This window comes from Aegilops tauschii, chromosome 5, assembly GCF_002575655.3.
Source record: "Aegilops tauschii subsp. strangulata cultivar AL8/78 chromosome 5, Aet v6.0, whole genome shotgun sequence".
Taxonomy (NCBI): Eukaryota; Viridiplantae; Streptophyta; class Magnoliopsida; order Poales; family Poaceae; genus Aegilops; species Aegilops tauschii.
Genome location: NC_053039.3, coordinates 284,272,065 through 284,289,523, shown reverse-complemented (window position 1 = coordinate 284,289,523; position 17,459 = coordinate 284,272,065). Strand labels below are relative to the sequence as shown.

Genomic DNA, 17,459 nt, shown 5'->3' with positions numbered 1-17,459 from the left:
CCACACATACACAAAGCAAGTATAAAAACACCAAAAGCTCATGTATGAACCACAACATATAGGATGACAACCACCCCACTACATCACAAGCCCATCTACCACATGTCCGGTGGTGATTTTTGCCACTCCCGACCATCGTCCACCACATTGTGGCACATACATGAAACACTAGGCATCGGTGACAGTCAATCCCCCTTAGCACCCTCAGTGAATAAGCAATAACGTGTGGGAGGAGGAAAGAGAGGGGACCGACGGTAAGAAAGGGGGAGACAAAGAGAGAAGGGACAAAGGGAGAAAATAAAGAGGTGGAGGGGGCGAAGGGCGACACGAAGACCAAGGGGGAAGGGGGAGTATAGCTGATTTCATAAAAAAAATAAAAGCTTGAAGTGGATGATCCAAATATTGTATTTAAATTGAATTTAGACAAGTACACATGAAATCAATTCATAAAATTATAAATGGATGCATTTTTCTATAATGGTGTGTGTGTATGTGTGTGTGTGTGTCTATATATCATCAGTGCCAGTTTTTGCATACAAGATCAAAAGGGCATGCCTCCGGAATGAAAATTTTGCTAATAAAAATAGACATATTGCGTGTTATTTGTGTAGTTTCATTGTCACATCAACCTCTAGTGATGAACCGACAAATAAAACGATTAAAAATTCAAACATGATGTGATTAATAGAAGTTGAACTCCTTTGGAATAAGCTAGAAGCTTTACCGTCTGACGGCTGACTTCAACGGTCGAATAATCAATAACAAAGTTGGCCTTGAGAAGTGTAAAAAGTAAATTTTAAACTTATGTTTGGTCGTCTCAACGACAGGCAAAAAGTAATATTAAAATATTATGTTTGAAAGGAACGTGTGCACGCGATAACTAGTACATTTGACGTGGTAGCTTGAGAGGGACATCAGATTGGACGTGGATAAAGTAACATGAAAAATAACTTCCACCATGTTCGTGTGCAATATCTCAAAAGTAACTAACATCTATGGGGAAACACAAACTTGCTAAAGAAGCACATATATCTTCCTTATTTAAAGACGCGCGAGATCCTCTTCCCTCATGGTCAATCATCGGCGTCATTCTCACAACAATCTTCTATTTCTCACAACCAAACACCACGCATACACAAATTAAGCACATCAAAATACCAAAAACTCGGCTAAGCACCGAAACATATGGGTGGACAGCAACCCCCACTGCATCACACGTCGATGTCGCCACTTGGTTGATGACGATTTTGCCACTGCTTAGCACTAACCACATTTGGGCTCATAAATGCAACCATAGACATGTGGTGATCGATGCCCCTTGGCGCACCAAGTGAAGAAGCGACGAAGTGTACAAGGGTGAATGAGAGGGGAACACCAACGAGACTCGGGAGGCAAGAAAGGAGGGACAAAGGGACATGACAAAGAGATGGAGAGAGAGTGAAGGGCAATGTGGAGACAGGGAAGGAGGGGGAGGGGGTATCGACAATTTGTTAAGAATAGAAGATTAAAGTGGATGATCCAATGATGTATTTAAATTGAATTTAGAGAAGTACTCCCTCCGTAAAGAAATATAAGAGCGTTTAGATCACTAACGCTCTTCTTTACAAAGGGAATACAAAAGAAAATCAAGTCGTAAGATTGTATATACAACGACGACTAATCTTCGCATGTAAGATAACAAAGAAGACGAAAATCTGTTAACAACAGAAACCATCTCACCGTTGGTCTAGCTTCATCGTCGCATCAACCTCCACTAATGAGAATCGACAAAAATAAAATTAAAATAAACAACATATCATATGACATTCTTAATAAAATCCGAATTCATTTGAAATGATAAAGCCGAAAGCTTTACCCGCTAGTTTCAACGGTCGAATAATCAGCAATGGAGTCGACCGTTGAGACGCGCGGAAAATAATATTAAAACATTACGTTTGAAAAGTACGCGCATCCGCGGCAACTAGTACACCCGCCCCGATGACCCGATAGGGACACCTGATCATGTGTGGCTAAAGTAGGATGATAAATAACTTTCACCATTTCCGGGTACGAAATCTCAAAAGTAACTCACTGCTACGGAAACACAGTCTTGCTGAGGAAGCACATGCCAGGTTCCTTATTTAAAAGCCGCAGGGGATCCGCCCCCCTCGTGGTCAATCACGCGGTGTCATCCTCACAACAATCTTCCCCCTTCACTGCTCTTCTCTCTCTCACAACCTAACACCATTTGTCCCCTCTCCCCATTTCCCCAAAAACGAACAATCCAACACTCGACCGAGTCAGTGCTGCCTTCCCCCACTCGATTCGCTCGATTCTTCGCCCCCAAGACCCTCCCCTCACTCGATCCTACTCACCCCCTCTCCCCGCGCGAGCTCCCGATCCGCCTCGCCGGCGGGCCGGCCGTCCTCGCCGCCGCCGCCCTTGACTTCGCTCGCTCGCGCCGCCCGTTCTCTCTGCCGAGGTCGAGGTCGCGCGGACGCAGCTAGGGTTGGAGGGGTCGTCTCCCGGCCTGGCACCGGCGCCTCCCTCCCCTCTCCCCCACGGAGCTGCAAGCGGGAGGTATCTCGGGCTTCCCAGATCTGACTTTTGAGCGTTTCCCCCAGGGTTCTAGTACAAATCTGTGATTAATCAAGTGGAGAGTCTGTTTGTTCGTTAGGTGTTGAAATATCGATTTTGTTGGATCCAAAATTGTGCTTGAGGGAATCAGAACTTGGATGTGATAAAATTTGGTATTGCTCGAGCTGAAAATTTAACGTTGCTCAACCTGATTTGTAGTTCAGCATGTCAAAGTTTGTTTTTGATTGATCGGATATTATAGTTCAGGGAGTCGAAATGTTGAATTTTCGGAGAGGACCATGGCCACAAACTACGCCGACAGAGTTCCACAGGGGGCGGTTGGGTGTGATGAGCGATCACGCAATTACTTTTTTGGCTTGTTTAGATGGATTTGGAAAATGTTGCTTACATGGGTGTAAAGTGACAAGTGATTTAGCCATCCACGGGCAGTGGTGGGGGCACGTGAGTCCCCATGTTTTTTCTTGCACCAGGATAGTTTAAGTATGCCAATGCTTTGGCAGAAAAGGACAAATGCGGATATTTGAGATAGTATGTGTAAAGGAGCTTCGCAGAAGTACTTATGGTTACTCCAGTGCATACTTTATTTTGTTCCTTTTCATTTTGCTGTTTTGATCTAAGTGTCTAAGGAGTTTCATGCTGGCCCCTGATAAGGTGATAATTGGCTCCTTGCCTTTAGTAATAGTGATATATTTTAGCTAAATACAATGTCTTGGTTGTGTATATATGACAGTTGCTTCACTGGCTGTTTGTAACGGAGGTTGATGCATCGTGCCTTGATATTTTGCAGCTGGAGACTGGGAGATCAGATGCAGGGCCCTTGCTGATCAAATCCTGCTGTTCCCGACGAGTGACAAGAAATTACACAGCAACACATGGCACACGGGCTATTTGTGTATGCCAGGGAGATTAAGTAGACTGAGGAAATATGCAGGGCTTTGGACAATGGCTTCCTCAATCGCAGAGTGCAGCCGATCTTTATTTCTCAAGTATTATGTCATCTCAGTTGGACACTTCCATAGAGATGCAGACTAGAAATACTGCAGTTGCAGTGTTGGAGGACGAGTCTGCTCATTCGTTTGGCGTTACAAGTGCTGCTGGGCCAATTGAAGTCACTAGAAATGATGCTGGGACCATTATAGACAATGAAAATGTTGCTGAACCGACTGGAGGTATTGACTTAAACAAGACCCCACCACCGAAGGCTAAGAGGAAAAAGCACAGGCCAAAGGTCCTGAAACCATCAAAGCCTCCTAAGTCTGCAACTCCAAAGCCTTCAAAGGCGAAGGAGGAAAAACCATCTGGTAAAAGGAAGTATGTCCGTAAGAATATGCCAGCAGGCCAACCTCCCTCAGAACAGACTGCTGAGTCACATCGCAAAGCTACCGTGAAACCTGCTAAGCGGTCTTTGAACTTTGAGGGGGAAGTTCCACAAGAGAACACACATCCTGGATCCCAAGCTCAAGTGGTATCTTGTGATCCCAAGGACTATCAACCATCCATGCCTTCTACCGGTCAAAGAAATGCCCAAAGCCAGTTGACATGCCATTTGGATTTTACCAGCAGTTCAATGTACAGTTCAGCCAATCAGATGGCTGATACACAGCTATTACCTGCAGATAATATGAAAACATCAATTTACAGTTCAGCCAATCAGATGGCTAATGCACAGTTTTTGCCTGCACATAATATGCCAAAAGGAGCATTATTTGACCTCAATAGTTCGACGAATCAGATACAGAATGAGTATGCTAATTTTTTGGATGGGCCTGCGCAATTTTTTCAGTCTGGAATAACAGAAACATTACAAACAAATCCTTTGCTAGAGCTCTGTGCTGGCATGCCAGATAAAAATTTACCTGATCTCAACAGTTCAATCACTCTAATGCAGGGCATGCCAACTAATTTTACCGAATACTTGCTTTCATCGTCACAAGCTTCTGTAAGAGAAACACATATGGGCAAACAGATGCCTAATTGTCAAAGAATGCCAGAAAATCCAGTTACACCTGCTCAGTGTTTTGAAGGGGTTGCAGCGAGGGAAAACTTCAATCTTAATTCTTGTTTAAGAGAAGGAGGGGTAACCAACCAAATATGTCATGGCTACAGATCGTCACAAAGCCCAATCCCACCTCCCAAGCAAATTGAAGGGCATTCTGCAATGGAAAATTTGAATGGACTTGGAACAATAAGTGACTACTTAAAGTTTACCACCAGTCCTAGTCCTTACAGGCAAACAGGTGGTGCACTTGGACTTCATGGTTCACACAGCTCATCACATGTGCATGCACTGGACACCAGAGAACACAATGCTTCCAATGGTGCCCATATTCCATTGGGTATGAATCTTGACCAGCAGAGGAATGGATGGGCATCTGTAGATGCGTGCCATGCTGCACCCTCTCAGGGGTCATATTTTCCTGAAACCTACAAAAGAATGAGAACAGATAATTATAGTAAATGCCTGAATGGAGCTGTGGGCAACACATCCACCCCAACTATGTATTTGTCAAACAATCGGAATACAAATGTGGTTTCAGCTATCAACTCTAATGTGTTTACCCTAGCTGATGCTCAAAGACTGATAGCCCGTGAGAAATCACGAGCTTCCCGAGGAATGATTAGTTTTGGAGGATCAGGATACAATATTGTTAAAAGACCGGAAATGATCAAAGAACATTATAGACCTGCTATCCATGGCACTGCATGCAGTGATTCTGTTGAAGCACCTGATAAACATTTCAGACACATAACAGAAAAAATTACACAGGTGCCTAGTAATCCAAACACCCTGCAAAGTCAAAACTGTAGTCCGAGAATTGGAAGTCATCAACCACAGTTTTGGCAAGGCAACACGATTGAAGTGTCAGATTTGCCTGTTGAACAGCATAATCAGAGCACTGCCCCTCAGGATGATACTCGGAATAGTTTCTGCATGGGTCCTTCCGACGAGCTTGGCAGAAGCATCAATGGTGAAATTTCTAGGTTCCCTGTCACTCCAACAGGCCAATCAACAGGTAACAACACTATGGAAAAGTTTGGTTTCCAACTGGAGACTTCTGGAGAAGTTATTATGCCCCTTACCAGTCCAAGAAATTCATCACCAGGTACTGATGTTCTGAGAAATGAGAATCATCAAGTGGAGGTTTGTGGAGAAACTACTGTAGCTAAACCCAGTGAGAAGCGAAAAGCAGGACGACCCAGAAAAGAGATAAAACCTGGTGAGAATCCAAAGCCTAGAGGTCGTCCAAGGAAGCAAAAGGTGGTTGGTGCAGAACTTGCATCCAAAGGTAGCCATACTGATCCATGGCCAAATGAGGATATTTCTGTTATCTCTGGACCTCATGCGGGAGTGTCTCCTGGTTCCAAAGGGATTAATACGGAACGAAGTGGAGAAAGTTTTCCTGGAGCTATAGCACCTCCACTGGATCCTTTGGATCTCATAATTCAAAAGATACAAGTCTTAGACATAAACAAATCAGATGACACTGGGTCAGCTGAGCCGCATGGTGCTCTTGTCCCTTACAAAGGAGAATTTGGTGCAATTATTCCATACGAGGGGAAAGGGAAAAGAAAATATGCTCGGGCCAAAGTGAACCTTGATCCAGTAACTGCTCTAATGTGGAAGTTATTAATGGAACCAGATATGGTTGATGGTTCCGAAGGGATGGATAAGGACAAAGAGAAATGGCTTGAAGAAGAAAGGAAAATATTCCGAGGGCGTATTGATTCGTTCATTGCTCGCATGCATCTAGTTCAAGGTAATGCTACTATTTTAAATCTTTATTCCTGACATGTCCTTCTATATGCTACTCCACATATTGGATTCCAGAACCTTATAGGGTCTCATGTTCGAACTCCTGACTTCACGCTAATGGGATGATCACAGATCATTAATGGTTTGGGTTGCACTGTATTAGATGCGATGATGGCTTATAGGTTTTGCAGAAAGGTACCTAACTCTTGAATGACCTCTCTCTGTTTGCAGGAGATCGTCGTTTCTCTCCCTGGAAAGGATCAGTTGTGGATTCAGTAGTGGGCGTTTTTCTCACCCAGAATGTTTCAGACCATCTTTCCAGGTGAAATAAAGCTTGCAGCCTATTTGAACTGGAAGCTGTTTGTGACTAGCATTCTGAGTTTATGTTGTTTGTCTGACTGTTGTCTTCTACTGTTTTGTAGCTCTGCGTTTATGGCCCTCGCTGCAAAATTTCCTGCAAAGCCAGAAGTCTCTAAAATATCTGCTGATAGGATGTTTCACACAGCATCAGAGAACGTTGGTTGTTCTGGATTGTTTGGCGATTCTGTCAAATTGCCGGGTGGTATTCTTGTTGAAGAGGCAAGTAACACAACAGGCTCCTTAGTTACAACAGAAGAAAAGGAAGGAAGCAACAGTTCTGGGTTGTTTGGAAATTCTCCTGGAGATGGAGTAGACTGTACAGCAGGGGTTTATTATAATTCTTATGGGACACTGCCGGTTAGGCTGCATGAGGGCAAGACACCGGCTGTGGGGACTGAAAGCGTTGTTGAAGTCGAAGATGGGGCACTGGAGGACGTTGTTTCATCACAGAACTCTGCTATTTCATCTCAAAGTTCCCCTGACTATCTGTTTCACATGACTGATCATATGTTCCCAAGCACATTGCTAAATTTTACAGCAGAAGACTTTGTTGGCAGAAATATGGCCAATGGTACAAGCAATTCAACCACATACACAGAACTTCTGAAGATGCAAGAGCTAAAGAGCAAGCCTAATGAAAAGGAATATGATGGAGTTCCAATACAATGTACAAACAGGGGGTCAATCCCCAGTGAAGTACATAACCTTAACAGCAAGACTCAACCTCTTCATGCTTCTGGCTCTTATCACCAGAATGGCCGAGCTCATCTCCCAGATATAACATTTTCCAGTGACTTAGAGCACTCAGTATACACTGGCCTTAATAGAACAGATGATTCCAGGGTCACACCAGCTGAGATCAGATATGATTGTTCTTTATCTTCTCCTGGAATTGACAGTGAAAATAGATCTCAAACGACTGATTCTTTAACTGCCCTTCTATACGGTATAGATGGATCCTTAAGTCAGGACAAAATCCCTTTCCCTTCCATGGCGACGCAAGGAGCTGACTCGATTTCAACATTAATGGATAAATATTTTCATCCATCAAGTTCAGAGACAGCGTCATTTGCTAGGGAGCAATTGTCCTGTGAAAATAATCTTCAAAGAAATGACGTTGTAGCTGCATTTGTGAAACAGCATGGAACTTTGAATCTGCAAGAGGAATGTACTGCCAGAGCAAAGCAAATTGGAGGTGAAAATTGTCAGTCAGGATGTAGCCAACAGTATGGCAATGTTGGACTTTCATCAAACATGGATGGGAGTCATTGTTCCTCAAACTTATATCAAAATGAAAAAGCAAATTCTGAACTCCTAGAGAGGGTTGCTTCAGAGTCGATAGAGAAACCCAAAGATACTAATAAGGCTTTACCTGAAGTTCCTGCTGACAGATCAAAAGCAAAGAAGGCAAGGGCTGGTAAAAAGAGAACATATGATTGGGATATTTTAAGAAAAGAAGTTCTTGCCAGTCGAGGAAATGAAGAAAGAGGTGAGAATGCAAAGGATGCACTTGATTGGGAAACAATAAGGCAAATAGATGTGAAGGAAATATCTAACGCAATTAGAGAGCGAGGAATGAACAACATGCTCTCAGAGCGGATACAAGTAAGTATGCCAAAAAGTAGTTATTAAATGAAGTACAGTATAGCCCTAGTCATATGGACAATTCAATCTAGACTTGTCTATTTGTTGAAATGGTCATGGTTCGGTCATGTATACTCATCTTTAGCAATTTCCATTGTAGGATTTTCTAAACCGGGTGGTGAGAGACCATGGGAGCATTGACCTTGAATGGTTGCGATATGTCGATCCAGACAAAGCAAAGTAAGCTACTCCTTCCGATCCATATTACTTGTTGCAGCTTTAGTACAAAGGGAGGAGATTAATATATATTGAGCTAAAATTTATAATTGTACTTGTTTGTTCTATACATTGTCTTCCATCATTGTTATTTGAGGCAAAATTATACAGGGTTCTCTGTTGATTTTGTAACCAGGTTTCATTGCTAAGATTTGTACCTGTACTGGTTTGTGTTATTGTTATGAACCATCATCCACAATGGGATAACGACTGTTTTGAAGATAACCAGACAACATGGTTGCTTGGGATTGAGTAGACATAGGTTGAGATGAGAGAGTAACTTTGAGACAATAGATCGAGTCTTCTAGCTTGATTTCCTCAAAAGTTACTCATCCAACACTAACATGCTGCTAAGGATTGGGTTAACATAGGTTGAAAGAGAGAACAACTTGGAGAGAATAGATTGTTTTTTCTTGCTTGATTCCCTCAAAAGTTACACAAGCCAATACTAAGTAGTAGTCCTACCTCTTAAGTCTTAATTTGACCTGTTGTATTCTAACTAGGAAACCTCCTAGTAGATACAATCCATGTTTTCTTAATCCTCCTGAACTCTTCCTAAGCATTCTATCCTAATTCTGTTTCTTACTCACTTTCTGAATTCAAGTTGTCTAACACCAAAACATCCTTGTCTTCTGTGTCTTGTTGGCCACTCAATGCATCTAATGCTGCTTTGATGCAACATGCTAATGTCCACATCAGTTATTTATTTCACTGCCATTTTGCAACATGCTAATTTGATCTGTTTTTGTTGAGGATCCTGATTGTACAAAAACAAGTTTAAAAAACATAGACAGCCTTTGTTGAGGAGCTGATTTAATAAAATCCCACCTACATGGGCCTGATTAAATTGTAGTTAAACCTGTCAACTCAGCTGTGACTCTTAAAAGGGCCTCCTTGACAATTATGTATAAATGGCTTTAACTGCACATAATCTGGACTGAGGTGCTTGATCATATCAGAATAATGTAGGGTCTCTCGTGTAGATCTGTAATTCTGCCCCCCACTCAAATTTTATTATACTTAGCTACATATACTATTACAAATATGTAGACCTATCACAAGAAAACTAATGGTCATTTTCTTATGAAAAGTAGCTTTATAGACTTTAATTAACATACCCTGTTACACATTATTGGCTGAAGTCGCATTTTGGAACTGCAAAGTAAAGACTAGTCACTTTTGTTTTGGGCTGGAAGTAGTATCTGGTGCTCCTTTTCTTCTTTGAACAAATACAAGATGCTGAACAAAAACTCAGTTAGAGGTGGAACGAATAGTTCACTGACTGCTTTCTTGTGTAGTGTTTCATTCTTGTTACATATGGATGCATATCAAAAGACCAATTCAACACTGCCATAAGTCATAACTGAACATGCAGACGTGTTGGTTATTTGAAAAGTTATGGACTCATAGGGTCTTGAGATGATGGGAGCCCTCAAAATGTTTTTTCAACATGTACAAGGGTTATTCTAAAAGTTATGGACCATGTGACCTCAACCTTAGATGAATGTTTTTGTCCAACTCTCTTGTATGACCGTTCACTCGGGAAGTTTGCATGGTCGACCGAAATAAATATTTGCAGCATATTATATTATGCGGCATCGTGCAATGGGCTATAAATGCATATAAATTTCTTCTGTTGAACAGTTTTGACATTTAAAAATTATAACCTTCTTGCTGTGTCTCTTTCAGGGAGTACCTCTTAAGCATTAGAGGTCTTGGACTGAAAAGTGTTGAGTGTGTGCGTCTTTTGACACTCCATCATATGGCTTTCCCTGTATGTCCTCCCATTCCAAATTTTGTTAAATAGTATTTATTTAATTTTGGAGGTTCATCAGTATCAGTTGATTATGTAGGTGGACACAAACGTTGGTAGGATTTGTGTGAGGCTGGGATGGGTGCCACTTCAACCCCTACCCGAGTCTCTTCAGTTGCATCTGTTGGAGCTGTAAGTGCCCTCAATCCTTGTGGTTGGTTTGACTAGTATATACACAAATTACAGAGTTTGATCATGCCAATTTGAAGGTATCCGATGCTGGAGAACATACAGAAATACCTCTGGCCTCGATTATGCAAGCTTGATCAACGGACATTGTAAGTCCTAGAAACCCAGTTAATTACTTATTTTGGAAAAGATCTTTATCTGCAGGTATATAGTTAAAATTTACTATGTGCAGGTACGAGCTTCACTATCAAATGATAACGTTTGGAAAGGTAAACATGAGATATATTAAAGCAACATGTAACTGACTTACTGTGTGTTACTGAATTATTTTACTTTTTTTTCCCTGTTAGGTATTTTGTACAAAAAGTAAGCCAAATTGCAATGCATGCCCAATGAGAGCTGAATGCAAGCACTTCGCGAGTGCATTTGCAAGGTAATTTAACAAGATATATGTACATTTTGATATACACTGTACCGGGCTAATCAACTATGCATCTTGCACTCTGGTATTTAAACTTCTATCATGTTTGTGGGATCTATTTTCCTGTGGAACTGTGTATTGCAGTGTGTTAATTTGTAGCTAAAATACCTCCCTCGTGGATAAAAAGCTAACCATCTACTTTTTTGTGGCAGCGACTGATAATATTTCCCTGCAAAAAAATTGTTAGTTGGTTTTGTTGGAAAAAAATGGGTTGTTAGAAAAGATTTTATTCCGGTCCAATAGATTTCACAAACTTAGCAAAACTATGAGTTCTTTCAATAGAACAAATAAAGTGCCAATGGATGGCTTGCTAAAAGGTTTGTTTCTATTCCAATTTCAATAGGAAAAGTTCATTGCTAATAAGTTTGTTTTTGATACAGTGCTAGACTTGCTCTTCCTGGACCTGAAGAGAAGAGTTTGGTTACGTCAGGAAACCCAATTGCTTCAGGGAGCTGCCAGCAGCCATACATAAGTTCTATGCGTTTAAATCAACTTGACTGGAATGCAAATGCCCATGACCATATTCTGGACAATCGCCAGCCAATCATTGAGGAGCCAGCAAGTCCTGAACCAGAACCAGAGACTGCAGAGATGAGAGAGAGTGCCATAGAGGATATTTTTCTTGATGATCCTGAAGAAATTCCTACAATCAAGCTTAATTTCGAGGAGTTTGCACAGAATCTCAAGAATTATATGCAAGTCAATAACATTGAGATGGAAGATGCTGATATGTCAAGTGCCTTGGTTGCCATAACTCCGGAAGCTGCATCTATCCCAACTCCTAGGCTCAAGAATGTTAGTCGCCTAAGAACAGAGCATCAAGTGTATGTCCCTGTCTTCCACAAAACAAGTATCATTGATGATAACTGTAGTACCCTCGTATCTTTTGTTATTTGCTAGTACAGCAAAGAAATTTACACAGGATCTGTATTGGAATGTTCTCATTATTTGGCTTCTCTGTTTTCTACATGGCTGCAGCTATGAACTGCCGGACTCGCATCCACTTCTGGAAGGAGTGAGTTCATCGGTCATCATTGAAATTTATACTGTGCTAAATGTGAAATAAGATTATAATGAAAAATATTTCCTTATTGTGTGCAGTACGACCAAAGAGAGCCTGATGATCCTTGCCCGTATCTACTCTCTATATGGACCCCAGGTAAGAAGCATATTATAAGCTGAAGTATTATGGCTGTCATACTCCTGTACAGTTGAGGGCTGCTAATGTTCATTCAAATATAAAACAGGTGAAACAGCTCAGTCAATTGATGCACCCAAGACAGCATGCAACTCCAATGAGAGCGGTAAACTATGTGACAGCAGTGCATGCTTCAGTTGCAACAGTATGCGAGAGGCGCAGGCTCAAACAGTCAGAGGAACAATTTTGGTACGTTACTCATTTATGTAATATACTTGCTAGAACAGTAGTAAGTGGCTGGCCAGCAAGATGCTCTGTAGGAAACCAGTGTCCAACTCCACCATTGATTAGGAAGACTCCATTATTACGATATATCGAGTTAAAGAACCTAATTTGTAAGCTAGTAAGGAATTATTAGAGTTGGAGTCCAAAAAGAGATAAGCGCATCCTCCTATTAAAACGGATTTTCAGAACATGGGGGCAATGGAGCACTTTATTTTGAACCCCCCAGAACAAGTGCTTAAAAGATTTGAATTTTTTTACATGAATACACATGCATGTGGTCTAAGTACTTGTGAAAGTTCGTCCAAAAATACGTTGTATTGTATGCTGCACAAGAGACAAAATTCTGGCCCAAAAACGAAAAAAAACTGGCCCCAAATTTGCATGTATTTTGTCTTTTTTGCATCTCTCACATGCAAGCACGTATATTGGTGAAATTTTGGCACGTTATACTGCGCTGCTATATGTGCATGTACACAAAATTTTGAAATTTTTCAAGCCGTACAAATTCTTTTTTTAACTTCAAAATAAAGTGCTCCATTGTCCCCGTGCTCAGAACTCAATTTTCGATCCTCCTATATGCATCCTAACGGATGAATACTATTCTCTCCCAAAAGTTCTCTCATCTCAATGCATCCATCGCCCCCCTTCTAAACACCAATCCCCTTCAAGCCTGATGTCTGGCCTTCCTCTACATGATGGTTATCTTTAATGGGAACCCCAAGGTTCATATCAGCTATAGATTTTGGGAAATGATTCCTAAGTTGTCTTTAAAATCCTGAACTCCTAATAGATGATGCGTGTTCTAATGGAGACAAAATGATTTGTGTTAAAAACATAATCCTTCCCGTCTCAACTAATTGTGCGATGTATTAGCGGGTATACATTTTTGGTGTTTGTGCATGGCATGGTGAGATTGATTGGTCTGATCCTTTTGAGTATGTGAGAAGCAAACCGACGACTTCCCCTCATTGTTAATTTTCATTCACGCATTATGCAATTTGGAAGTCAAGAAACAGTGGCATTACTTATATTGTGTTTGGTTGAGAACCGCTATGGCCCATGTTGTACATACCATCCACATTGTATGATGAAAGTGAACATCAAAATTTTAGATTTATGTATGTGTCGAATATGTTGTAGTAGTAAGCTACCTGGCCGTGAATTAATCCATGGAGTAGATTATCTACTGTACAGAAGTTCAGTATATCAAATATCAATGATCCAATGAGCTTACATATTACTATCTTCAAAATGGTAGTGCCTAACTATCTTTTTGTTGAATTAACTCAAATAGGTACCGTGTCGAACAGCTATGAGAGGAAGCTTTCCACTTAATGGGACATATTTCCAAGTAAATGAGGTAATGACTGAGTTACATCTGTTCATAGTTGGAATGGTATAATAACATCAACAGAAATACAAATGTTCCTGATATTATAGTTACTAGCTGTTCAAATGTTATACTGCAGGTATTTGCTGATCACGACTCAAGCCGAAACCCAGTTGATGTGCCGAGGAGATGGATATGGGACCTCCCTAGGAGAACAGTTTACTTCGGAACTTCAGTTCCTTCAATCTTTAAAGGTATATCCCTAACGAGAACCAAGGATTCAGCATTTGGTTGCACTGTGGTGGGTTTCTTATCTTTCAAAACAAACCATATAGATTGACTGAGAAGTTTGAGATAGGCAAAATAAGAACTCCAGTTGATGTTACCTGCTGTTCCCACTAGTTTTGTTGGACTTCCTTTAGTCATGGTAATATGGCAAGAGATTAGTTTTTGGCATATATGAACATCTAGCTGTCCCATGCAATACTAGTACCAACTGCCAAAGGAACATGAAGAACACAAGATGGAAGAGCATTTACACTAATCGCATTATCAAGATTCAAAAACAGAAGAAATAGGGGCGGTGGTATTGAATGGGGTTCAGGCTATCAAATCACGGGACCAAGATCCTTGATGGTGTATGTCTTGAAGTCTTTGCTCTGGCCGTGGTGGTACTGCAGGGTGTGCAGTCATGTAGAAACTAGAAAACTCATTGGGAAAATCCCACTGCATATTCGATGAGGCATGTTCCCAAGCAAAGCTCATTAGTTCATTTCCACCGTCTAGATAGACACATAGAAATACGTTCGCATGCATGATTAGCACATGTATGGAGACATTAGGTGGCGATGTTATGTTGGGGCTTGCATTGATGTTGGAGTTTCAACTACAAAATGGAATGATGGATTGAAATATTATTATACAAATGAAGAAATCACTTTGTAATAAAATTCGGTAAACCTTAACTTATGCTAGAAATTGGCTAACTGTGCAAAAAAGTTTAACTGGGAAGTACTAGATGTTATGGAAAATGATATATTCAGCAAAATTCCTTGCTTTCAATTTTTACCTGGTTTTACGTTCATGCATGGGAGATTGCATCTGTTTTAAGCACCAGAATGTACTCCCACATCCATTTGTCCTGTGTCAACGCTTGAGTTTTATACTAACATTATTAACCTTGTATAAACAAACAATATTTTTTTGGCGGATCATCTTCTACTAGACGAATATAAAAAAATGGCAAGGGCTAATAATTAGATTACCACATTGAGAATGTCTAGATGATTATACTTTGCATGTTTCTTTTGCAGGTTTAACAACTGAAGACATACAGCAGTGCTTCTGGAGAGGTAATCATCTAAATGTTTTTGTCATTTATAATTAGGGATGCTGCGATCAAAACTATTTCCTGGAGTCAAATATTTCTTGTCTTATTTTATGTTCCAGGATGTACCTCAGATGACTAATATTTGCCAAAAAACTTGTGAAGCCCATAAATGCATAACATTATGGAAGTATTTTTTAATACAAAATTAACTTATGTAATTTTACACAAAAAATATGATTACTTTAAAATATATTGGTCAAATACGAACTTTGTTGCATCAGACAGAAACAAAAATTTATGTGATTTAACAGTAACAGCTCCCAAGAGGATAAATATGTCTAAGATGTCGGTTTTATCTGTCAAACAAAGAAAAACTGTGGGAATTGGAGGATTATCATATTTGGAATAAACAAAAGTAAAAAAAAATATCAATGTGGATAGCGTAGTTGTCCATGAGGGTTGTTGGAGGGAGCTATAATGGGGTAGAATGCTATTGATGAGATTTCATTTAAGTTCATTTGGGAGATTTCCAGTAACACTTTTACTTGGGAAAGTAGATGTTTATACGTCTGAACGAACATCTGCAGGATTTGTTTGTGTGAGGGGCTTTGATAGGACATCAAGAGCACCAAGACCACTTTACGCAAGGCTTCACTTTCCAGCAAGCAAAATTACCAGGAATAAAAAGGGCGCAGCTTCTGCAGGCACAGATGATGCATAGCCCGTCGAGGAAATAAAAAAAAAACGAGTTACATAGAAGACCCTGCCAGAAGATCACTGACATGAAAATGGATCACTGACCAATAAGTTGTTGTCACCAATTCAACCATCTTTTAGCCTTTCGTATCTGCGAACGTTATGAATGCCAGCCACTCGCGAATTTGTGAAGCTGGCGTTGTTCAGCAACATGATCCATTACTACACAGATTTATGCTCATTTGGTTTCCTCCAAGGAGTTCGATCCAGCAAATGGGGAGGGGAGAAAGTCAGCTGTCTGGGCCATTCTGTTTGTTGTTTCATGGGATTTGAACCAACTGTTGTACATTGGAGACGTCATCCATTCAAAGTTGTTCATGTTGTTCGGTAGTTCATGTGAACGTTGTCAGATTATTCGTCAATTATTTGATTGTTTCATCGAGGAGGCCATTTCGCTCACTTAACTCCTGTTTCATTGACGAGACATTTATATTCATTCGTATTTACTCCCTCCCATGTCAAAATATAGTGCAGATTAGTTGTCTCAAGTCAAACTTTGTAAATTTTGACCAAGTCTTCAGAAAAGGTTATCAACATCTGCAATACCAAATCAATATTATGAGATTCATAAAGAAATATATTTTTATATCGTCTATACTTGGTATTGCAAATGTTCATACGTTTCTATAAACTTGGTCAGGCCTGACCTAATTTGACTTTGAGCAAATCTAATATACACTGTATTTTTTGTAATCTGACATGGGAGGGAGAATTATGCCAAAATTTGTATGTCTAGTGTTCCCTCGTCCTTTAATACTTGTGCGGGATACAAGTGCTCCCGCGCTACAACGGATATGAAATGGAGTGATACATGTTCACAAACTTGAAAACAAATCATCATGTTTTTCTTTACATTTTAGTATATATCAATAAATTTTTTTTGGTTCCACCCATACTTTATTCATTTTATTTATTTGCATGATGTGAGGGAAATTTGGAGCAGAGTGGTGAGGATTGTTAGGATTGATTAAACTTGGTAATTAAGGGATTAATCCCTGCTTGTAATAACTTTATGAATCGCCGCGTCGGTTCCATCCGAACCAACGCCCCCCTTGTAAAACGATCCAGTGCTGTATATAGCACTTTATCTAGTTTGATCATTTGTTCTTTTCGATCTCAAACACGTTATGAGCATGTACTTTCTACTAAAGGACGTGCTGGATACATTCCAGAAATGTACGGGACAACTCCTAAGCCAGAACAAATGCTCCCTCTTGTTTAGTGAGGTTTGCCGTGCGGATATAAGAGAGGAAATTAAACATATTCTGGGGGTGGTCGCTGAATCCTTTGAAAGCAAGTATCTTGGCTGCCTACTCCCGAGGGTAGAATGAAAGATGAGCAGTTCCAACCAATCATGGACAGATTCGGTAAGAGGTGTAGTGACTGGTTAGAGAAGTTCATGTCGTTTGCAGCAAAGGAAGTTCATGTGAAGTCGGTCGTCCAGGCCCTCCCAACTTTTACCATGAGTGTCTTTATGCTTTCCAAAGGCTTCTGTGACAAATATGAGAAAATGATTCGGAACTTCTGGTAGGGTGACGAAGAGGGGCATAGGAAGGTACATTGGATGGCGTGGGATCGCATGATCAAGCCAAAGAGGGCGGGGGGTATTGGATTTAGAGATGTGCATTTGTTTAACCAAGCGCTTC

General features: G+C 40.6%; 1 protein-coding gene across 1 annotated transcript; it reads left to right on the top strand.

Moving 5' to 3' along the window:
* Positions 1-2,149: 2,149 nt before the first annotated feature.
* LOC109773892 (protein ROS1A) lies at positions 2,150-16,217 on the top strand. The gene is made up of 18 exons (XM_020332623.4): positions 2,150-2,559; positions 3,365-6,335; positions 6,563-6,653; positions 6,754-8,296; positions 8,436-8,515; positions 10,241-10,325; positions 10,405-10,496; positions 10,574-10,642; positions 10,726-10,762; positions 10,844-10,926; positions 11,355-11,798; positions 11,953-11,989; positions 12,076-12,133; positions 12,222-12,361; positions 13,692-13,757; positions 13,867-13,981; positions 15,041-15,079; positions 15,645-16,217. The coding sequence occupies exons 2-18, from the start codon at positions 3,503-3,505 to the stop codon at positions 15,776-15,778; spliced, it is 5,946 nt and encodes a 1,981-aa protein (XP_020188212.1). The 5' UTR covers positions 2,150-2,559; positions 3,365-3,502; the 3' UTR covers positions 15,779-16,217.
* Positions 16,218-17,459: the final 1,242 nt, after the last annotated feature.

What these genes read in the sequence shown, in the direction of transcription:
- LOC109773892 (XM_020332623.4), top strand. Translation starts at nt 3,503, where the DNA reads ATGCAGGGCTTTGGACAATGGCTTCCTCAATCGCAGAGTGCAGCCGAT. An exon ending in GTTTCAGACCATCTTTCCAG is followed by an intron (nt 6,654 to 6,753) that starts GTGAAATAAAGC and finishes ACTGTTTTGTAG; the next exon opens with CTCTGCGTTTATGGCCCTCG. An exon ending in GTCGATCCAGACAAAGCAAA is followed by an intron (nt 8,516 to 10,240) that starts GTAAGCTACTCC and finishes TGTCTCTTTCAG; the next exon opens with GGAGTACCTCTTAAGCATTA.